Below are 23,566 nucleotides of genomic sequence, written 5' to 3'. Positions count from 1 at the left end.
AGATGGAGTTTCACCAATGAAATCATTATAAGTCATGAAGACAGATTATTTAGATTGAATGGTCGATTCGGTTTGATTTTCATTCATTCAACTCCTGACCAAACTATAATTTTTATCATTATCATTATCTTAACTAAACCTATTAATTAGTTTTACCCAATTAACTCTTCAGCGTTTGCTTTTTCAATCTACGCGCTGAATTGTAATCAAATTAATTCTAGCATTTCCAAGAAGAGGTTGTCAGAAGAGAAAATAGAAGAGTGAGAAATGAATAGCTTATCCTTTTTTTCTTGATTTACTTTAATTACAGTTAAGTTGTTAAACAGTTCTCAAGGTAGAAAATTATGATTAAAAAGAGGATCAAAAGAGAGAGCAATTGTCATGTTTAGTTATCAGAAGATATGCATATTGAACTAGTGAGTAATTCAAAAGGTTGAAGCTGGACGTATTCAAACGCAATTACAACATGTGAGACCCTACCTAAAGTAACTGTCTATTATCATCTGACCAGCAACTGTAACAAAAAATACATCAAAACAACTAATTTTATTATCCTTTGTTTTTTGTGCTTTGTTCAACATCTTTATATTTGTCTTTTGAGCCTTCACTTTGTGATCTTCTGACCGTTTTGGACTTCAAACCTGTGTTACAAAATGTCTCAACTAAATGCCGCTGAGTCGGGTCGTTCAAAAAATTCATGTTCTGGATCATCTTCACAATTACCTGCCTCATGTTATTATGAATGCTCTGCGAAATTATATAACACTTGTTTGAAATCAATAGTGGCCAATCTGGATGAGATTCACTATAATCTCCATTGTTTACCTGTCCATATTCAAATCGATTTATATTTAGAGATGTTTATGAATGAACGTTGGAATAATTTAATAGAGTATTTATCAAATGTAAACAATTTTATTAATCTTGTCGTGTTTAACAACGGTCAAAGACAAGCGCTTCACATGTTGCTGCAACGGTTAATGGACGAAGGAATAAATTTAACCGGTGATTTGTGCAAACATACGACCAAAGATGTAGCCTTACTTCGGGAAAGGGCTGAAAAGGCGACCAACCATGATAAGACTGGGCTAAGACAGAATAGGATAAGATCAATGAAAAGAAGTTTCGCATTAGCAGGATTCCTTATAGAGGCTGGATGGTATGTTGAAGGAGAAAAAATTTTATCAACTTGCCTGACTCTTTATTTACCAGAGATTGATATTGGAGATTTATCTGTTGAATCATGGACATTTCGAATCAAAACTCGTTTACTTGGATCTCTTGTAGCTTATTCACGTTTCAATGAAGCCACTGAACTTTACAGGGAAATGCTCCACCAGATAGAAGTCAACAATTATGAAAGCCTTAAGGACCAATTTGATGTTGCTCAAGCTTACAGTCAATTTTCCTGTTTATTTGTTGCTCAAAGTCTATACAAAGAGGCCTACATGTGGAGTTGCAGAGCTTTAAAACACATTTCCAATCAGACGCCAAGAATATCTTTAATTGAAATACTTTTAACGGCGGGACGATCCTGTGTGGTTAAAAGAGACTTTGAAAGTGCAGATTATTTATTAAGACAAGCTTTACTGGCTGCTAGTGAACAGTTCAATATAAACGAGAAATGTGATTTCTCAGACATTTCTCGTTTCCATCCAATTGTTGGTGACCTTCTTATTGCCATGGGCTACTATTATCACAACATTGATTCAGTGACACAGTCGGTCAGACTTTACTTCAGTGCTCTCAACTTTCGTAAACAATATTTTGGTCTTCACACTCTGTCTGAACAATGTATAAATTTACCATTAGCATTAGCTCGTCAAGATTTAGCTTTTGAATATTATATCCAAGAATATTCAACTGGTAACTTTGATTTATGCCTGCATCACATTGAACTCGCCAAAATGTCTTTGGAAACTCTGTTACCTCCAGATCATCATCTACTTACCAATGCTTTGAGAATAAAAGCTTTAATTATTGAAGAAATGGCCATCGACACCATCGATATTGTTGCTAAAACTGAACTATTGATGGATGCTCATAGGCTTCATCGAAGAGCTCTAGATATAACCAAAAATCTTCTCGGGGAAAAGAATTTACAAACAGCCAAACATTATTCTAATTTGGGTAGATTGTATCAGAGCATGCATCGATACGAAGACTCTGAAGTTTTCCAATTGCTTTCGATTGAGATAAAGGAAAAATATCTCGGTAAAGATGATTACGAAGTAGCGCAATCTTATGGGCTTCTCGCTTCACTGTACAGCTATGACATGGGATTGTATCTGCAAGCAGAAAGTTGTTATCTTAAAGCAATTGAAATCGGAACCAAAGTCTTTGGAGGATCTTACAGCGGCCTAGAGTTTGAATATCAAGGAATCATAAGGATTTATACAAGAACTGGAGAAAGCGAAAAGGTTGAAGATTTCGTGCAACGATTGAGATCATGGCAAACCCAGCGTAATTCAGGGGCTACAGTTTCAACAAAGAAAAATTTATTCACCTGTTTATCGGACGAGTCTCTTGGTTTATTGAATTTAGAGGAGATAAAGAAACATTTCTTTCATAATAGATTGTATCAAGTTTGATGGTTTACGTCAGCAAAGATATCAAATTTGTTATGATTGTTTACAAAACAAGTTAATATACTCAATTAACAAGAACAATAGTAATTATAAAAACAAACCTTTCAAAAATTAAAAATCATGTCTTCTTGCATGTCAGCATTGCTTGTTCAATAATTTTTGTGTCGATTCAGAATAATGGAAGTATGAAATCAATGGTTCTTGGAGAGATGATCAGGAATAAGTTTTGTGGTTGCTAATAATCAGATAATGAAAACATTCATCGAGTGGGTCTGCAATCTCAGAAAGATCGACTTGATATAGCAATGAAATTGTAAATAATGTTTGAAGATTAAATGCGATGGTATTTGAACATTCGAACAAGCTACGAAAGAAAAATCCATCTCTAGATTGAAGTAAAGCAATCATTTTCAATCCACCAGAACGATGTCTAATCAGGATATTTCCTATTCATCAACGTGTCTTATGAAAATAGAAAAATTGAAATCATTTGGAACTAAAGTTTACATTATTGCTCGATATTGTGCTTTTAGCTATCGATGTTAGAATTAGGACTTAAGAAATAAATAGAGACTGTTTTTATTACAAAGTAGATCATTGGTTCAAGATTTATTGCAGAAAAATTGGTTGTTTTATGAACATGAAAATTTATTGAAAAGGATAGGGCAATGATTATAACTTTGATAATGAGTTCAATTTAAATATCAATAAACTTAAATGGCTGAATATAAGTGCTTTAGGAAAGAAAATTTTAAATATTGCAATTTTTCAAACGAACTGGAGAAAGAAAATTTTTGAGAATGAACAAATGCAAATATCAAATGATGGCAAAAAAACTAGCTTAATATTTGTTTCCTTTCAAGTTTATTGAATCATTTTTTGTTTTATAAAAAAAAATATCTTATTTGTACTGAAGCATTCAAATAAGAAAGCTTTGCAAGAAAACAAAAATTTGAACTATGTGTTGTTGAAATTGAATTGAACGAAAAAAATTATCCGTCAAATTGCATAAAAAGTAATTAATCTTAATGAAATCTGTATAAAATAAAGAATTTAGCAAAAAGGATCACAAATTGTAGTCAACATACCGAGTGTTTCCACGATGAGACGTTGTCCAGCCTTTGTTGTGTCCAATGACCAACTATCATTTCTTTTACGAAGTTCCTCAGTTACAGGATATGAAACCGTGCAACCATCAAGAAAATGATCAAGGCTTCGTCCAGGGAAATCTGCATTACAACAAAATGGAAGACGTTGAAAGTCGACAGATAATTTAGTTAACACATTAATAAAAGTTTTAAAAGTATATCCTCCAATGCGATGATATTTGATTATCTTTGGCTTTAGATTTGGATTGAACCGATAAATGAAGGGACGCTCAAAAGTCCAAATCTCTTGTATCAGGCTGTTCACTTTTTCCCTTATTTTCAATCTTGCTGACTCTTCTGTATCCAAAGCTTTCGTAATTTCTAGGGAAAATGCGCTCAACTTTTTGGTCGTCCTCCAATTTGTATCAACAAACCAAAACCACGTGTCGATATTGATATCTTTCATAAGTGTTAGAATTGTTTTAGATGTTATTAATGATGGGAGATCAAAATTAATTATATCGGGTATGCCAATAATTACAACTCCTTTGATAAGATTATTCACAACATTAATCATGAGAGAAACTCCAGTAATTACAGTTTGCATGATTGAATCGGAATCACTAATCAACCAAGTTTTAAATACATGATAATCTTGTAATATGGTAACATACCAGCCACCTTCACCCAATCGAACCATCAGATGAATGGTAGTGGCAGAAGATATACTAGCATCGATTCGTCTTGAACAAATATTTTCAATATCAATGTTAGTTACATCAGGATGAATGTATATTTCAGGATCAAGATTTAAATCTCTCAAAATTGGCCAGTCTTGAGGAGAAGCTTTGTGCTTCATAAGGGTCATTAAGGCTCGGATGAGATAATTTTCAACGGGATTTTTGAACCCTAATAAAGCCACTGGTGTCCAAGCAGAGATATTTTGTATGTTAAGTAATTCAGCAAGACTAAGGTTAGCAGCTCGTTGAATGACATGAAGGTTTTCCCTCCAATTTAGTGATTCAGCATGCCACCAAGGTTTCAGACCGAGATCACAAAGGGAATATGATGCGTATTGATTAATATAATTACGTTGATAATGAAGAGGTAAACTACGAATTTTTTTCATTCTTGGCAACAATTCTGTAAAGTGGTCATTCATAACAACTCGAATGGAATTAACATCCAAAATTGTATTCTGATTAACATTTTGAGCTTGACTAGATACAGTGGAATCTTTTTCCAAGTTTATCAATTCCAAATTTTTGTTCAATTTATCAATTCCGGTAGACAATTGATAGATTGTTTCATCTTTATCAGCAGTGGCACTTGTCTTGTCTTCCTTAACTCTGGATATTGCGATTGAAATGTGATTCTTAATTTGTAACATTTCATTAGACAACCTATCTAACGAACTTTGTTTTTCTGCTTTTACAGAGGCGAGTTCATGCTGTAAACCACGAATGATGTTACGTCTTTCCCCACAGGCATAATCGGAGCACTGGTGGCGTGTCGATCGATCAGTACTTGGAGCAGTTTCAGCCGCCAATAATCTTTTCTGAGAATGCTTGAGCCTTCTTCGAAGGTTGTTGACCAAATTTGCGAGAAGTTCATTTTTTAGTTTCAGCTCAGCACACTGCTTGAAATAGTTATCAGTATTTTCATTAATTTGGCAGGTATCAGGTATATCAAGTAAATTGGAATCAGACTCAAATTCTGCTTCATTAAAATCTGCTCCATTGAATTCTGATAAATCAACTGAAAGCAGAGTTTTAGTAAAGTCTTCTTCTCCTTCAGATCCAGAATCACATAGAGACGATGAAGCATAATTTTGAGACAGACGATCAAAATCATAACCATCTGGTGATTCCTCAATGATTTCCATAACACAGTTAACGAGATTGCCTAGAGGAAAACAAAATAGATTATGAAATCCATGGGAAAATACTGTTACAACGGTTGAATTTAATGAAATAGACCAGTAACTTACCGATCTGATACACACAAAAAAACAAAATTATTAAACAAAATTAAGTAACGAGATTAATCATAATCAAAATTGATTCAACCAGAAAGAGAAAAGAGAATATCAATAGATACTTAGAGATCAAATGTGGATCAGTCGTAGTATCAGCTCTAACGGGAGCGCCATCTCTCACTGGAAATAAAAAGATAAATAGATTTTGTTTCAAAAATTAATTTTGAAACAAAATGCGAAAAAATAGGCTAATAAAGAGTTAATATAGCAATTATCGACGAGTTTAAGAGAGTTGTCGACACATTTTGGTAGCCCGAATCGGGTGTGAAGTCGCAAAATTTGTCTTCTTTTTCAAAAGGATTACTAATTAGCAACTCGAGCTTCAATAACAAATTAGAGTATCTTTGATAACATCTTACAACTGAAAAAGATTTACATAGTCCTGTTATATTGTTAGGAATGATTGAAACACAAAGAAGGATTGAAACAAGAGAAGATTTGATTGGACTAATGATAAATTAGAATAACAAAAAGTGAAAACATAGTTAATAGTTTTCAGCAATTCTCGCTGAGTTCAAGAAAGCTTGAAACAGAGAAACATGTTAGTCAGTTTTGTTTGCAATATTGTCGACTAATGAACAAACAATTGAGAAAAACAAGATTCATTTTCAAGTTCTGTAATTTGACTCGCAAATTGTGAGTCTTGGCTAGCCATTTTACTAATCTTTGTGAAAATGATTTCCCTAGATATTTAACTGACTTGCTAATTCTTTTGAGAAACAATACAGAGTTTACGACTTGACACTAAAATGTGAAAATTTTGTCACGAAATCACAGATGGATTTGCAAACAAAACTAAAATTTTTCAAGCGATAACTGGTTTAAAATGTCTTCACTTTGCCCAAAAACTTGGATCAAGTGGATAACTTACATTAGATCACATAAGAGTCTCTATGTATCTACTTTGCATAATCCATAACGAATAACATTCAAGGGCTTTCAGCGTCAATCGGTTATATTTTACTCTATCATATTATAAAACTGTTTTTGTGCAGGTCGATTCTGGAATCTACTCCTAGGAAATTGTGATTCCGATTTCAAATAATGAGATTATTTAGTTTGATATGTCCAAGTTAATCTCTTCATTAGCTACTATTACATTGACCTTTGTATTAGCTATACCAACTGTATTTCCAATTAAATCATTGTATCAATAAATCAAATTGCACTTAATAGGTAATTCAATCAATCTTCAATTGTTTAAATCTTGCAAGAACGGAATTCAGACTTTACATCATACAGCTTCTCAGATTTCTGTACAATTCTGTTCCGATCAAAATTAATCAACTAAATTGTAAATGTCAATATCAAATATTGAACATTCAAACTGGCAAAGCTGTGTGTTGGGTTTCACTGATCAACAATGAAATAATTGTTGACTCTTTGAACTGGATGCGTTTATATTATGGGACTTTATTTAAGTTTGACCAAGGCATTAGTGTATCACAGATAAGTAATGGTATATCATTTGGATAATTCAATCTATTCGTATTCTTCGAGTTTTCCTTTAAGCCGAGAAATTTTCTTCCTCAAACCACCAATATATCCTCTATATTTTCTCGCCGATTCATCGTTTTGCGATTTAACTGCATCCAATTCCGAAACATAGCTGAAAGCATCCAGTTCAAGCTCTTGTAACATTTTGATTAGATTTGTCTCAGCAGTTTCCTTTGCTAAACGCATCGAATCCAAATCTTTATTTAATCCATCCAGAGCTTGGGTTAATTGATTAATCGTTTCCTCTCTATCTTTAACTTTTTTCGTCTCTTTTTTCAATCGAGATAAAGCATTAGAGTATTGCTTTTTAACTTGAGCTATTTCAGACTTGAATGTAGCTGTAGCTAATCTCTTTTCGATCTCTGCTTCTTTCAAAGATTGTCTCAAACCAACCAACTCCAAACGAATTAAAGAATTATTGCAAGAGCATTGCCGATCTGGCGCACTTTCATTTCTAGATTCATTTTGATTAGAACTAGTTGGTAAATTGTTGATTTCATCTAAGTTGAGGGTTAATAAATCAGTTGCAAGATCGCCAAGGCTATCTTCTTGACCAGATTCACAGGAAGAGGTATATTCGTCAGAAGAATCATCAGCCGCTGCTTCAATACTTGAGTCCATGGTGCCGAGCTAATCTACATAAAGGAAGAAAAATTATTATAGAAGCGTTCAAATTTAATGGACAACTTACCGTTCAACAAGGTAACAAGTAAATCTAACTAAATATGTAAATTGATTAAATCAAAACAATTTACCATTCACCAAACGTGTAAAGGAAATACAAATCAATGCAAAAAGGTTAAAAAAATCAAAACCACATTGAGCCAATCAGATTGACTTTGAAAGAGTCCAAAAAAGATACTGTAAAGATCAAAATCAGGATCAAATATTCAATCAGACTATAATCTAACCATTATGTAACAAGTAGGTCTATCGGATAGACTCTATTCATCTGATTGACATCCTCAAAGTTTGACCGATACTCAAAATTGAATAGAATCTATGATTTAAAAGTTACCGCGGAAAAATGAAGTCAAGGGATTATTAAATGCCTTGACAAATCAAATGCATTCAAGATGCTAACATTACTAGCCTTAGGTATATCCAATGGTGATACCATTGATCAACTGCTGCTAATTTAACAGCAAATCAATAAGCTTTGAGTTTTAAATAAAAGGGTTTTTTTTAAATTTAGAATCCTTTGTTACAAGGTTACAGTTTATTGTAATTTTGTGAGAAATTAAAATACGTTGGAAATTTAGATAAGAGAATTCAAAAGTTTAGAAAATTGACAAAAAATAAAAAATCGTTAAAAACGTGAAGTGGACAGGGTAATGAAGTTATGAATCAATTTTTAATAAACAATACTTCATTAAATTGTAGTTCATCTGTTTAATTGATCATAAGGAGATGGTTTAAAAAAATATCATATTGAACATCAATTTGAATCAAAAGCAGAAGGATCGTCATATAGCGTTAGTCATCGGAATTTAAGTTAACTTTTGATGCTTCAAAATCAACATCATGTTCGTTAACTACTCTGGTATTCCATTATGCTCCTTTTCCATTTCTTTGGTTAATTTAGACATTGTTATCTGACAATTGAGTCTGGTCATGGTCAACTCTTTAAGCAAATTGTTGGTGTGGTTTTGGTTGACCTTTTTTTCCTCTTCTGCTTGGTCAAGCTTTTGGTTTAATTCGTCAATAGTCTTCTGATGTTGAGATTTCAATTCCTCAATTTCCTTTTCAAGATTGGAGATTTCAACTTTACTTTTATCTAATTTCTCGTTTAGATCAGTTATAGTGTCCTTTAGATCATCTATCTCGCCTTCTTTGCTTGCTTTAAAGTCGACAAATTCTTTGGTCAGAGCAGTTATCTTAACATGCTCAGCGGATTGAACACAGAATAATTCACTGGACATCTTATTGATAGCTGCTTGTTTCTCAGCGTTGGTATTTTCTAATTCTTTAGCTAACTGACAGATGGTTTCTTGACTCATCAATAGAGCATCTTCCAAATTTTTCGTAATTTTTAGGTTGTCAGCTTTAGCATCTTCGAATTTCTTCAGCCAACATAGCTCAGTGTTAGCGTTCAAAGCTTTGAAAAACTCCAACTCAGAAGTCAATCTTGTGATTATGATTTTGCTCTCCCTTGCATCGAATTCTTTTGGCTTATAAGTCAAGGGTGAAGTACCAACCATTTCACCATTAGTAATTTGATGTCGCGCGATTTCTCCTCCAATGGTAGTAGTAGCGAATTTCTGACTTAATGTACTGACAGCTTGAGTGTCTCGTATTCGATTTCGGAGATTGCCGACTAGCTGTGTCAGAAGATCATTTTCTTGGTGTAAACTGTTGATTTGCTCCAAATAAATAGAGCAATTGCTACAGTTTTCAGTCATCGGAGGTGTCACTTGCTGAAATTCATTAAAATCTCCATTTTGGCAAAAATTAACGAGTTGATTATAAGCATTAGGCTCATTACTTGATTCCGCATAGCTTTGGAAGATTTTTAAACCAGTAGAAAAGCGTTTTTGTTGATTGGGTGAAGAGTCTCTCGAAAATCCACTCATATCCATGTTAACAATATACTAAATTAAGATTGGAGGAGAGTTGAGTCGATAAAATAACTAAAAAATCAATTTAAGCTTAAGTTGCCACAAAAAATGATGGAATTAACTAAAAAACTGTCGAACAAGTTGAAATGTTTAACGCTGCTTTTAATTAACAGTTTTATTAACTGTTTATATTGTTGGCTTTTTTTCAAAAGTCGCCATCTATGGGATTATATTAAGTTTAGAGGTTTCTTTTTTCATATTTTTTTAATTTGCAATTTCTTGATTAGACTAACAAGCCAATTAAAGTATTAATACACTAGATTTACTACAAACAGTTTAGTCTGACAAGTTGTGAGCTTTCGATATGAAATTTCAAACATTTTCAATTTCATGTGCTTGATGCTGTCGAAAGACGTTTTTATTTGAAAAGGAGTGCAGGCATAAACTGAAGCATTCGAGTTTTTGATAACATCAATAAAGATCAAGAGTTAAGTGTTGAGCCTTGGAGGGTTTGTAGAAGCATAGAAATTTAGTCCATCAGAGCTATTAAATAATTTCTCCGATCGATAGTTTCCGAGAGAATCGAGGTGAAAGTTGAAACTTCCATCACCTTTTGTTCAATTATGGAAGTAGATTTTTTCATGATGATGCTTATGTAACTTTTGATGGTCAACCAGAAGATGCACTCATTTTGACAGTAAAAATTTCTATTTCTGTACAAAAGGTAACAATTTTGCTCAAACTTGTCGCTCGCTGAGACCGTAAGAGTTAGAGAGCTGAAACTTATTATTCGTCCATAAAGATTGTTGGTACACATCAAAGATCCATTTTTCAATCTATCAACAGTTTCCGATAAATTGAAAAAATTGTCCGATCAACCATGTTTAAGTTTTATCGACAAAAAATGAGTTTCAGCTCATTCTCTATTACCCTCGTTAAAAACGAATAACTTCCCCCAAATCGAAGTGACTTTTTGAAATTCTTATTCCTTAAAATAAGTGTTAAAATAAGTATTTACTGGTTGACCATCAAAAGTTACAGCGGTGAAATGATTTTCATCAAAAAATTTGCTTCCATAATTGTGCAAAAAGCTATCCAAGTTTCACCTTTAAACTCGATTTTCTCGAAAACTGTGGATCAGAGAAATTTTTTAAATGGATTCAGTTTTCATGCCCCTACAAACCAACAGAGTCTGAATTTGAAAGAAATCAATTTTTCCCGTTTTTTGTCCATTTGTGACAAGTTGTGACAATTTTTGCATAAATGTGACAAGTGTGTTGGAGCCCTCTATTGATGTAAAATATCCCAAATTTTGGGTCTGGGCCAATCTTTAACAAAAACTATTCAGTAGATTTTGACGCCTTTAGGAGCCTATTCTGAAGATTGCATAAAAATCGTGATTTTTGAGCTATTGCTTAACAAAAAACGCAAGTTCATCTCATTCATGTTTGGGCGAAGCAAAGACAATCAATCTTTGAATTTGGCGCCAGGTAGACTATTGGACTGATTGTGCGCAGCATTCTTTCTGTGCATTTTTCTTTTGGCTTTCTGTCTTTCAAACCGGAAATTCCAGCAGCTAAAACCACATTCATATTTTTGTTTTTAAATTCATCTAATTAACAAATTATTTAGTGTTTATTAGTCCGTCCAATTAAAAAACTGGCATCCTGGATTATATTAAAGGTGTTCGCAACCAGGGGAGAGAAACTCCAATAGAAATGGCTAAAGCCAGTGGTGATGAAAGTGAACCCAAAGAAAATGACAAACTTAATAACCCAGGTAATGGTGACAATGGTGCTAACCTCAGAGGACCTGTTGAAGTTACTGGCAAAGAGTCTACACGGACACAGTTGATGCTTGAAAGATGGGACAGTGCCAAAACATTTATCAGTGAAAATTTTTATCGAGTTATCCTGGTCCTCACCGCTCTGGTCCTTATACTTCTCTTTGTTGTACTTACTCTAGCCATTATCCTTGGTACCCGGGGAACTATAACTTTTCCTATGAAATGTGAATCCGCATCTTGTCTTAAAGCAGCAGCAGTCACATTGAGTAATTTAGATCTTAAAAATGACCAATGTGAAAACTTTTGGTCTTACTCTTGTGGCAATTGGATTAAAAATAATAAGATTCCACCCGAAAGAGGAATTTACAGTGTAAAAGATGGCATTCGACATGAAACCAATTTAAAGATTCTAAATTTACTTCATACGTTGCCAGCATCTAATCAAAAACATGGTTTCGATACAATGAGACGATTTTATGAGACGTGTATGGATCTTGACAGAGTGGATCATGATTCAAAGAAATTTGTCGATGATTATCTGGTTGCTAAACTCGGTGGTTGGGCTCCTATGCATAGAGTTAAACTTGATTGGCATAAAGTTTTGGAATACCTTCAGATTGACTATGGAGTTGCTCCTTTTTTCCGTATCTCTGTTGAAACCAATGATTATGATCCAACTGCACCAACTATTAAGGTAAACAGTTCATTTCCCTTATAATATTTGTTTTTTCCTGATCTTCAATATTACAAGGTTTCACTCTAGAAAATTGTCACTCTACTCAAGCCTAGTTTTGAAGAAATATTGATGCTTTTTGCTTTTATATCATACCTTTTTAAATAACTTTCAATGTTAATTAATCGTCGTATGCTTCATTGCATGATAGTTTACTAATAAGCCATAAGATTAATTGAAAGTGACTAAACATTTATGAGAATACTTCAGCATATTAAGATAACAATTGTAACATTACAAGTTCTACATGCAAGTAGTACACTTAAATTGTGTTGCTCTTAAAATGCAGTTTATGAGAGGTAATTTGCAGAAACAATCAAGTCCAAAAGTCACAACTAGATATTGAAAACTTGATTAAAAGATTAAAACAGTGTGAAAATTTTCTAGCAAGATGTCAGTCTGTCTATATTGAAATCCTGTATAAACTTTATTTCAATTAAATATTAAATACACTGTAATGGTTGAATCATCCCTAAAAACACTTATTGAAACTCGGCTTTTCTCATCTATTCAGTGAATTTTAACTTTTTTCCTTCTCTCTATTTTTCAGATTTCACCACCTGAATTTGGATTACCCAGCCGTGAACATTATTGGAACCCCAAATATGAAAAGGTATACATTTTTTGGCATTTCCTGCCTGTTACTGACCATCTCACTCAACTACTACAAAATCTTCTCAATTGCTTCTTTACCTTTGAAATTGATTTGCTCTCTTCACTTTGGATAATTTTTCTGTATTATGATCATTTAATTAGAAACAATGGCAACTTTGAATCAGTTTTCCTTCGTGTCTTTCTTGGTTTAACCTGTATTCCCTTCAATCTTGAAGAATGGGAAAAGATACTCTTCAAGGAAAGAAAAAAAGAATGAAAGACTTTCAATGAATGGAATATTATTTACTTCTTGAGAAAATTCATCTCCCGGAGTTTAAACAAAAAGACAGTTACATTAGGGTTGGTTTCTTTTAAGAGCCTAGCTCCTTTTGATATTATTGAAGTTTTGCCCTTTTCAAGTTTATATTTGTTTTGGCGGGTTACTTTTTAACCTCTTCTAATGTTCAGCCATTTATTTCTCATTATGTCTATATTTATCAACCCTAATATCACAGTTTATTATTTTTTTTCATTCTGATAGACCGGTTTTATATTCATGTCTTTTGTAAACTTTATTGTCAAGTGAAGGTTATGAGCAGAGTTTCCACAATCAATGTAGCCAAAATTGTTCAATCTCATCTGATGGTTGTTTTGTTATTATAAAGTTTTCCTGCACTGACACAGGGAAGTAGAAAAAAATGATTCACAAAAAAGTAAATCTCATCTGTAAGGATAACTTGTACTAAATCATTGTATCGTTTTTCTTATACCTTCCTCTTTTTTCATTGATAAGATTTAAAGAAACACTTATTGTTATTGATCGATTCAGTCAAGCACAATTGCTCATGTTTTACTTCGTTAACAAAAGATGATTATAAAGATCATCTAAGTGGTATAAAGACCTTCTCTACCTTTTCCATTCTATGAGACAGAGTCAAGATTGTATCAGTGATCACTAATGATTGAATGAGTGATTTCTCTTTTCAATTTTCATCAGATTACCCATTTCTATGACAAATTGTTTAGAAAAAGCTAATTCTAATATACTTCCACTCTATTATTTGGAGAGAATAAATTGTAGGTGCGATTATTTACACTTTAAGGATCAGTAATTAATTTCATTACAACTATGCCTTTATTCAGTGATTTGATGGCTGATTTCTATGTTTATATCCTTATCTTTAGTAATGTTTAATTCTGTTATTACCTGGATACTAACTGATTATTTCAACAACTTTGATTTATTTGTTGAAATAAATGTTACTTCTTTTCCTTCTTAACTAAATTTACTTTTTCAGTTGTATTGATCTTAAAATATCCATCAATCATATGAGTAAACTTTAGTTAATTAACAGGCTTGGCTTAAGTAATCAACATATTTTGTTTTAAATGTTGTTTCGTAACATTCTAATGATGAATTTCACAAATGATTTACCCAATTCAATTTCTAATGATTTTTTATTTTATCTATTAGATTCAACAGCGGTATAGATCATATATTCTAGAAGTATGTAAACAAGTTGGAGTGAATCCAGCTCAAGGCCAACGGGCAGCCGACATGATCTTTAACTATGAAAGGAAACTCATAGAGTTCGTGAGTGATACTTGGAATGTATCACAATTATTAGAAAGGACAAAGATTCGTGATTTACGAGCCATGTTACCTAACATAAAATGGATCGAATTTATGCAGACTTACTCCGATTTAAACGACTTACCTTTCAAAGACAATACACAAGTGGTTATTGTTGATAAAAAGTACCTGAGATCACTGGTTAATATTCTGTCACCTTATGCTGATGAGTAAGTTGATTTGCTTAATATTTTCTCGTTGATGAATGTTTAATTTATTTGTTTATTTGTTTTTCAGTGTTATCAATACTTTTTTGATTTGGAAATTTATCCACGAGTATGCTCCTTACATGAATGAAGATGTACGAAATATTCAAATTGCGTGGAAAAAATCTTTGAACGGAGTCGAACAAAGCTATGAAAAGGAGGAACGTTGGGAATTCTGCGTTGAAACCTTGAAGAAATTTTACGGACAGGGTTTGACTTCACTACTTGTTGATAAAAATGATGTTAGTCACAAATTCCTTGCTGTTGAACAACTTCTGGAACGAGTTAGGAATAAAATCAAAGAAAGACTCTTTAGATTCCCCTGGGTTACTGATCGTGACACAAGTGAGCGACTCAGAGATAAACTCGATATGCTCAATGTTAAATTAGGTTACCCTGAAGGCTTACCTGATGGCGAAGGCATGGAGAAATATTACCTAAGCGCAGTTGTCGACAGTTCCCTCATAAAATCTGTATCAAACGCATATTCATTTCAGCGTAAAAAGCTTTTCCAAACTTTACTGAAATCTTCTACTGATGTTTGGCCTTTCTCACCATTTGAACCTGAAGTCCATTATCAATATGCTGGAAACATACTATATGTTGGATTTGGAATCATGACTAGTCCAATATATGAACACGATTTTCCCTTGGCAATGAACTATGGCTCTTTGTCTTTCCATATTGCTTCGGAAATTTTTAAGGCCATCAGTTTTAGAGGTGTGTTTTACGACCGAAATGGCCAATTCAGTGAAGGATTCACGATCATTACAGAGGAAGCTAACGAAGCACTTAATTCAAGTACTGCTTGTTTGGCAGAAAAATTAATGCAGCATAATGTTACAATTTCAGACCAGGTAAGTTTTAATCTACTTAGTCCACTTGCTAATCATAATTTTATGATATTATCTTATTTCATTGTTTTTTTTTCGTTTTTTTATAGGTGAACATCGATCTGATCTTACCTCAAACAGTTATCGACATTGATGCTCTTCAAATTGCATATGAAGCATACATGCAGCTCGTTACATTAGAGGGCCAAGAGCATCCTTTACCTGGATTATCTTTGTACAACGACCAACTATTTTATGTTTCTTTCGCTCAGGTTAGTTAACTTAAAACTTTTCAATTTAGAATTATTCTAATTCTTTTTATTTATATTTCCAGTCTTTATGCGAATCAGTCAGAGATGGATATGCTGATAACTATTTCCAGATTATGAAAACTCTCCCAGGCAAACTACGAGTGGAAACAGTTACTCGCAACATTCCACAATTCCTTAAATCTTTCAACTGTAGATCTCAAGAATCTATCAAATGTCCAAAGTAATCAGCATCATTCCATGGTTCTATTAGCATCTTAATGTGTCATTATTTCCATCATTACCACCAACTTGGTCACAATTATCCATTTTTCCATCACCATTGACATCGCCTTTTCATCACCACCGCTTTTACACAAAATACTATTTTAATAATTCGGACATTTTAAACATTTCATGCAACGCCAGAGTAAACTGACATTAAAAGTGACTTCATATCGAGCTCAAGACTAATATTCATATTTCTACCACCTTGCACCCGTCCATCTACGTAATTCCATGTGCTGCTAATGTCCATTTACGACTCATTTAAAAAATGTTTTAAATGGATAACTTCAATTGCCTTACAATAATATGAACCACGTAGGATAAACGTGAAAAGTTTTAAGTTTACTACACCATTCTATCCATCGTTTTAACGATTTGATGCCGATTTTAAATCTTCAAATTGACAGAATTTTTCTTTCTGTTTCTATTTGTGTTCTTATGAACTTTATTTGCAAATTTGAACAATTTATCTTTTGTTGAAACTATTGCAATTTGTATAAAACTGATTCAGAGCGAATCATGTCCATCTCACAATTAGAAAAGCTACTTCACTGGTTGTATTTTAATGAATCAACTAAAATAATGTAATTTTCATTACATTTAATTGAATAGCAACGTGCGCAATCATGACATTCATTCGCAAATCCAACCATCGAGACAAAATAAGATTTTTGCCTTATCATTTTCACTTCAAAATGGGCCTGATCATGACTCACATTATTTTATATTTTTGTATAAAACAACGATTCATCCGTAACTAAGATCAATCAAGTACTGCCTTAAATGTGAAGCTAATAAATGCAGCATAAATTCACGAGATTGTTTTCTGGCAAATTTTCCTCACCTCAATGTGTTTTGAAGCAATTTTGATTCCATGTGAAATGGAAAGAGCTCTAAGGATGAACCACTAATTTCCCGCTCAAATCCAACAATTTATCGTTTTTGTTCGATTCAAGAAAATGTCTCACCTCGAGTGTGTCATTTTTTGTATTTATAGTAAATATTTAATCATTAGCTTATCACCCGAATTTTTTCACTTAATCAAAGTTGCAACTTTCTAAACTGATTATTTTTGTGAATTTTTAATGAATATCTAAATAAATTTGCCTTTCGCTGTCAAATTGTCATTGTTTCACTTTTATTTTTCATCACATTGATACGTCATTTTTCAAATCAACATTAACCAATGGTAGTTAAGAAAGAAAACTGATTCTTAACAGTGTTGACTTGAATCATTAGTGTTTAATTTTTGCTCATCACTAACAATTACCTTTTTGTTTTCATCTCTTTTCAGCAATTCAACATGAATTTAAAGCTGTTATTCCCATCTGTGTTCATCTTTAATTTTATCCTACAATTGCTTTTGGTCAACACTTATCCAATCGTTCAAAGACAAGCCCTAGATGAATTCATTCAATCCGAGCATGAAAGATCTTTGGCTTCACAAGCAACTTTTCTTCTTACTCCCATGGCAGTTATTATTGGTACTGAAGGTGCTCTTCTCGGTCTCACTGGAGCTTCCTTTGGTGACGGCATTCAATTTGTGGGCGATGAATTTGCTTCAGTTGGCAATGGTATTAAAACAGTGGGCGATGAAATAAAATCCGCCGGCAAAGACATTCAATCTATAAGTCGCGCTCTCAAAGGCCTATCTGGTGTTATATTCAAATGGGGAACTGGAGGAAGAGAAATACCTGTGATTAGTGATCCTGCTGATGCTTTTGATCTCGTTCAACTTTTAGGAAAACTACCTACTAATGTCTCTAAATCAGCATTTGATTTTTATAAACAGATTGAAGCCAGCACTGCTCCAGATGAAGAGATTGGTGACGAGGAGTGAATCTAATTTTTAATTTTTACCTCATTTATTGTTACATAGGTTTTAAGCTTTTTATTGAAGATTTTTGCTCAACTACTTTTCGAAGAAATGTTAACTCAATTTTTGCTTTTTAAACCAATATTTTGATTTCGACAATTAAGGTCAAATTGGAAAAAACATTCAATAAAGAAAATGAATTTTCATGGACAGAGTTTAATCAATTTCATTTTTTCTTAATGAATGCAGAGTTAAGTGAAGAGTTGGTAAGAAAACATCAGATGATTGAGTTATTTCCACTTAAATTTATCTAAAAATTGCCAATAGTCAAAATTATTGTAAAATTGCTGTTAATTGATCTCATTCACTGGGTAAAAACATGATGTACTAAGCAAACTTCGTCCATGAACCGAGGATTGAGCTTTCACTATGAAAATAGAGTTGCTTTTTGTGCATTTAGGCAAATGTAATACAGTCCCTCGAAATAGTCCCTCGACTAAAGCCCCATCTTTGATAGATTAAAAATTGCTTAGGAATCAAAATTTAATTTAACAATTTTTTCATGAAATCACATTGCAAATAATTGAAAATCATTGATCATATGTTGATAGTGATAAATAAACAAAATTTGTTAAAATTAACCCACAGAATCATCAATTAAACTTGATTTTATTAAAACTTTATCACCATTGAAAATCGCGCTCATTTTTTTCGTCGCAAAATAAAGGGACAATTTTAGGTAGTCGACTGTATAGTGAAATTTATGTCTCTAAATAGGAAAGAGAAATGGTGAGATATATTTTCCTCTTTCTCTTGACTGTCTATTTGACTGTCTTCATTTCTTCAATTTCTACTTTAACAATGAATGGAAAGGGCTAAACCAACCCTTTCCAACAATAGGATAAGCATTACTTTTGCTTGGCTACTTTCTTCCTTGACTTTGAAGAAGGAGAAGATTCTTTATTTGATAACTGGAGTAATTTAATGTGTGAATGTTTAACTTGTGTCATTCCATTGGGCAAATTGCCGACTAATTATTATTAAATGATAGATGAAGAAATCCATGCAAATCTTTATCAAGAAATCACACCAGTAGTTGTGAACCAAAATCCTGGTCAATGGATAAAACATTCATCAAGTTTGCAGTATATTCACTCACATCAGCAAAATTAACGATAAACTTGGTCAACTATGCTCCGCACCTTGCAAATATAACAGAGATTCATATATTTGACGCTTCAAAAAATGAAGCCATCCCGTGTTCGTATAAACTGACAATACAAAATCAAAATATTAGTTGTATATCGCAAACTAAAGTTCCAATTGAACTTTGGACAGATTACATTATTTTCAAAATAGGCGCATGGGAGACTCGTTTTTATTGCATTCAAACTTCAGAACTTCAGAAATTCAATACAATTTCGTTCATAATTACCGTTCTCGTTTTTTTACTTGTAGTTTGTTTCGCCTTTATACTGTTATGTGGATATACAAGTAGTTCAATGGAGAGGGTGAAATCAGGAATACAAGATTACGTCTGGCGAAGTGCAACTAGTTCAATCGATTCAACCGTATCAGATGTAAGGCCTCCAAAAAGAGTGAAAAAATATCGCCGCACAAATAGATCCTATTCCAAAAGAAGACTGGGTAAACATCAGGTTTTATCAGGTGTATACACCATACCTTCATGAAGATTTAAAGATTCAAAGCAAAACATTGATTAATCAGCGCCTCCATACAAGTATTAACCCAAAAAAACAATAAAATCAAGCAAAGAGTCACAAAAAATTAAACTCTGATTAATGAGAAACGATGAATATATGAATAAATCTCATATTGAAAACAGATGACTTACAGTTTTCTGGCGCCATTAAGCAACCCAAAAAACCGTTACCTAACAACAGTTAACCAGTTTGTAATCAAAGGGCGGCTTTTACAAATGGCATTTATTTGTAATAAAATATTGAAGTTAACCAGAAACATAGAATGTAATTAATTTTTCAAATTAAATTTAAAATTTCATTTTTAAATCATTCCAAGCGTCTAATTTCAAAATAACGCATCGTAAATGTTAAAAATCATGCATTTAAAGATTTTTGGTTCTACAATCAGATTCCTAGCCAGATCAAGTTTACTGGTTTTTAATGAAATTAATAAATCAATATAATATATCCTGACATGATGAAGTATTTATAGTGAGTCGAATCGACTCATAAATTAAATTCGTTCCTTAATGATGTTGAACATTTTGTTAAAAACATTCAAATCCACCTGAGAAAAATTTAAAACCAGATAATTCTGAATCACTGCTTCTTCTACCGTTTGGATTAAGGGTCTTCTCGGTTGAAGTTAATTGTTAAACAACATCAAAATCATTTCAATTTCACACAATTTTTGCTTAGAAGATGCAAATTTGGATTGCATAAAAGCCAACTATCATTTATCAGAATTGCTGAAAATGTTAGGAGTGTAATAAGTTTACTGAGGACTTCACTAGTAGCTTAATGTTTCATGAAATCAAATCCTCGACTAATTGAGGGAGAGAAAAAAATAAGTATTAATATTCATAGAAACAGAATTTCGATTTTGACTTTAAGGTTCATAAAATTGTGTGAATCTTGCAAAAATCTTTTACCGAACCGAAACCGACTGTTAGACCTTTTATGGCAGTCGCGTGTTAATGCGGTTCAAAAGACAGGATAGACTCGAAATTTAAATGGCAATAAATAATAAAATTAGACAATTCAAAAGTAAATTTTTAAAAAAACCTTTTCCAAAATCTAAATCTTAAACGGAATCTTCAGCTGAATTGCCTTTTTTGCTACTATTTAAAACGACATTTAAATTTAAATTTTACAAATACTAATTCATAACCCAGCGATAGCTGATGAAGGAATAATCTAGTCACTGAGATATTTTGTAAGCAAATTCAATATAAAAATCTGAATTAACATATTGTTGAGTAAAAATACAAAATCCATTTCCTTGTCAAGAAAGACAGTGAATATTGTACCTCAATCGGTAGTTTTAAACGACAGCAAAATAAATTTAGATTTAAGACAAATGTCCATGAAATGAAAAGTGCAATTTTTCAAGTTTTTAATCATTAGAATTTTAATTTTAATTTTAAATTTCAAGTTTAGAGACTTCATGAGTTATCACTGGGCTAATCTCAGTAATTTTTTACGAACCTTCAAAAGTTTATTTATCTTCGGAAACGCATCTTATAACAATTATTATACCCTTAAAAGACTTTTGAAAAAAACATTTTCGATGTTATCCAAATAGACGTTCAATCAAGTTTTATGTTTCGGTCAACAATATTCGACTATTTTTGAACATTAGTAGGATTCGACTTTGTTTTATCACTGGCAGGGTTAATGTTAGAACAGTTTGACCCAATATTATGCCAATGACTTTTTTTCGTTTTAAAAATCTTAGAACTTCTAATAGCTAAGAAATTTCAATTGCATTCAGCTATCTTCAGAACCCATGCAATAATCAATAGATTTAAATGTTTTTCTAGACCGATTGACCTGCTTTGATTAAAGCACGGGAATAAATTTGAATATAAATCATTATCGCTGATAGTAATCTCTCACAGTAGAAACGGAATTAGATAAACCAATAAAAGAAATTCAAAAAGTCGTTTAGCAAATCTTGCTCAAGTTATTAGCACTTCCAAATAATAAACTTCGCCCATTTTAATGAGTTTTCATTGGAAATTAAAAGTCATTTTTTTAAAATTTAAATCTTGTAATAGTCACAGGGAAAAGAACAGTTTATCTAGGGTCTTTAGCGAGCTTATCTGAATTTTTTCCTTGAATCGCATGAAGACGTTCCTGAAAATATTCCAAGGGTTCACTTGAATATTATCGTACAATGGCACAATCATCGAAAAGGTCCAAGAAAAGGAACAACCACTAGTTTGAGATTCAACAACACATGAAAATTTCAAATTATATTTTAGTTTCAACCGAATCTTCTTTGAAATTAAAAGCTTTTGTTTAAATTTAAAATTCTTCTTTACTTTGATCACAGTCTCTAGGCTGGCGAAGTCGAAAAGAACGTTATGTTTATATGGTAAATGTGTTCGTCATCTGACCCATCAAACGATAAAAAAACAACGCTATCAGGAGATCAGTTTTTTAGCAGCAATATTGGCCGTTCAATGGTTTCTTATTGAAGGAACAAAAAATCATTGAAAACGTTAAATGGTTCATTTTTCATTTTCTAAGCATTTAACATTCAACTAAAGTGCAACCGTTACAAGTCCGGACAATTCGATTGCCAAGCAACAATACCGGAACCTCTCTCATTTTAAGTCGTTGCAAACGTTCTCTTACACACAAAAGAGATCTTAATAGCAATTAAGGTGAACCTTAAACAGTTATTTGCAATCTTTGTTCGAACAATTGGTATTCCTGTGATTGACTTTGAGTCAGAAAGGAAATTTAATTTTAAAAACTTCATATAAGCGACATTAGTCGATTGCTTGAGATTCGGAACTCTTTCCTCTTGGATGTTTTAACAATTTTAAATATTTTACTTGAGACAGTCAGATATTCCAAGCCGTGGTGACTAGATACCTGATCACAGAAAGATTGAAGTAAATTTTAAAAGCTAAAAAAGCTTTAGAGAGCGCGCATGATGACACAAAAAAAGACCTCAAATCTCGAGTTAACCATTCAAATTTGGGAATACCATGTGCAAAAAAGAGAACCAGAACTCATTCTTCTGAATGTTTTATGAAATGCTCATTTGTCTAATGAGCTTCAAGAGCTATTCAGATTTTCCAAGTCTTGGTGACTAGATACCTGATCACAGAAAGACTGAAGTAAATTTTAAAAGCTAAAAGTACTAAAGAAAGCGCAATTTAAATCGAATATATTTTTTAAAAATTAATTTAAAAAGGGACTTTTTTGACATCAAAAAACCACAAATTTCATATCTCGAAACAACTTTTTCAGAGACTCAGAATTCATTTCAATTTGAATGTTTCAACAATTTTAAAAAACTTCAAGAGCTATTCAGATTTTCCAAGGTATTGGTGACTAGATACCTGATCACAGAAAGATTGAAGTAAATTTTAAAAGCTAAAAAAACTAAAGAAAGCGCAATCAAAATCGAATATATTTTTTAAAAATTAATTTAAAAAGGGTCTTTTATGACATTAATTTACTTCTTGTTTAGTGTAACACGGAGTAGTTTTAAATTTGAATTTTTATGCCGTATTGAAGTAATGTGTAAGATGATTTATCAAGATAAGATTTTCAAAGTCAACGGCTCAACAAAATGCCAAAAACGATTCAAAATTTGACTGAAATTGAATATATTTTTATGAAGCAATTTTAATGACATCAAAAAAGCCTTTCAAGATTTGTCTTGAAAAATTAATTTCAACTTTTTTTAAATTGAGAACATTTTTTCGAGAAGAGTTTCCTTGAGAAAACTTGTCGCTTTGAATAAAACAAAATGGATAGCAACTCTAACCCTTTTCTCTGCTTTACTCATAGAGACTAAATTTCAACCGAATTTCAACCTTTTGGTCGATTTTAAAATTGTCGTTATTAGAAAAAGACACTATTTGCCAGTCGATCTATCAAAGGTGAATCGTATTGTTGCACTGTGATAAATGTTGCGAGATCTTCGATATCAAT

General features: G+C 32.4%; 4 protein-coding genes and 1 long non-coding RNA gene across 7 annotated transcripts; 2 read left to right on the top strand and 3 right to left on the bottom strand.

Annotated features, from left to right (window-relative positions):
• Positions 1-224: 224 nt before the first annotated feature.
• On the top strand, positions 225-2,726 carry LOC107363226 (amyloid protein-binding protein 2-like). Its single transcript, XM_015930422.3, has one exon. It carries the CDS (start codon positions 654-656, stop codon positions 2,589-2,591), a length of 1,938 nt encoding a protein of 645 aa, XP_015785908.1. The 5' UTR covers positions 225-653; the 3' UTR covers positions 2,592-2,726.
• A 707-nt stretch (positions 2,727-3,433) lies between these two features.
• LOC107363227 (uncharacterized) lies at positions 3,434-5,753 on the bottom strand. The gene is made up of 2 exons (XM_015930423.3): positions 5,667-5,753; positions 3,434-5,581 (listed from the first exon to the last, which is right to left on the bottom strand). The coding sequence occupies exon 2, from the start codon at positions 5,559-5,561 to the stop codon at positions 3,642-3,644; it is 1,920 nt and encodes a 639-aa protein (XP_015785909.1). The 5' UTR covers positions 5,562-5,581; positions 5,667-5,753; the 3' UTR covers positions 3,434-3,641.
• Positions 5,754-7,107: 1,354 nt separating this feature from the next.
• LOC107362896 (uncharacterized) lies at positions 7,108-8,042 on the bottom strand. 2 transcript variants are annotated; one of them, XM_015930033.3, is made up of 2 exons: positions 7,903-8,042; positions 7,108-7,846 (listed from the first exon to the last, which is right to left on the bottom strand). In XM_015930033.3, the coding sequence occupies exon 2, from the start codon at positions 7,830-7,832 to the stop codon at positions 7,197-7,199; it is 636 nt and encodes a 211-aa protein (XP_015785519.2). In that variant the 5' UTR covers positions 7,833-7,846; positions 7,903-8,042; the 3' UTR covers positions 7,108-7,196. The 2 variants fall into 2 exon arrangements, with proteins under 2 accessions (XP_015785519.2, XP_089125871.1); XM_089269745.1 differs by having other exon boundaries at positions 7,108-7,841.
• Positions 8,043-11,334: 3,292 nt separating this feature from the next.
• On the top strand, positions 11,335-17,211 carry LOC107363234 (endothelin-converting enzyme 2). Its single transcript, XM_015930430.3, has 6 exons — positions 11,335-12,249; positions 12,839-12,901; positions 14,357-14,685; positions 14,753-15,578; positions 15,665-15,826; positions 15,889-17,211. Exons 1-6 carry the CDS (start codon positions 11,488-11,490, stop codon positions 16,048-16,050), a joined length of 2,304 nt encoding a protein of 767 aa, XP_015785916.1. The 5' UTR covers positions 11,335-11,487; the 3' UTR covers positions 16,051-17,211.
• A 1,237-nt stretch (positions 17,212-18,448) lies between these two features.
• On the bottom strand, positions 18,449-20,793 carry LOC112538921 (uncharacterized). 2 transcript variants are annotated; one of them, XR_016200101.1, is made up of 3 exons: positions 19,590-19,772; positions 19,342-19,533; positions 18,449-19,177 (listed from the first exon to the last, which is right to left on the bottom strand). It is a non-coding gene; the product is annotated as an uncharacterized LOC112538921 (long non-coding RNA). The 2 variants fall into 2 exon arrangements; XR_016200102.1 differs by having other exon boundaries at positions 18,557-19,177; positions 19,342-19,589; positions 19,762-20,793.
• Between the last annotated feature and the right edge of the window lie 2,773 nt (positions 20,794-23,566).

Source organism: Tetranychus urticae, chromosome 3 (assembly GCF_039701765.1).
Source record: "Tetranychus urticae isolate SD_2017Ah chromosome 3, NJAU_TeUrti_SD_1.0, whole genome shotgun sequence".
NCBI classification, from domain to species: domain Eukaryota; kingdom Metazoa; phylum Arthropoda; class Arachnida; order Trombidiformes; family Tetranychidae; genus Tetranychus; species Tetranychus urticae.
Note: the sequence above shows the minus strand (reverse complement) of the source record. Positions and strands in the feature narration are given on the sequence as shown.

Coding starts and splice junctions, on each gene's coding strand:
- LOC107363234 (XM_015930430.3), top strand. CDS start 11,488: ATGGCTAAAGCCAGTGGTGATGAAAGTGAACCCAAAGAAAATGACAAA. Junction 14,686..14,752: donor CTGTCACCTTATGCTGATGA/GTAAGTTGATTT, acceptor TTTGTTTTTCAG/TGTTATCAATACTTTTTTGA. Junction 15,827..15,888: donor TTTATGTTTCTTTCGCTCAG/GTTAGTTAACTT, acceptor TTATATTTCCAG/TCTTTATGCGAATCAGTCAG.
- LOC107363227 (XM_015930423.3), bottom strand. CDS start 5,561: ATGGAAATCATTGAGGAATCACCAGATGGTTATGATTTTGATCGTCTG.
- LOC107362896 (XM_015930033.3), bottom strand. CDS start 7,832: ATGGACTCAAGTATTGAAGCAGCGGCTGATGATTCTTCTGACGAATAT.
- LOC107363226 (XM_015930422.3), top strand. CDS start 654: ATGTCTCAACTAAATGCCGCTGAGTCGGGTCGTTCAAAAAATTCATGT.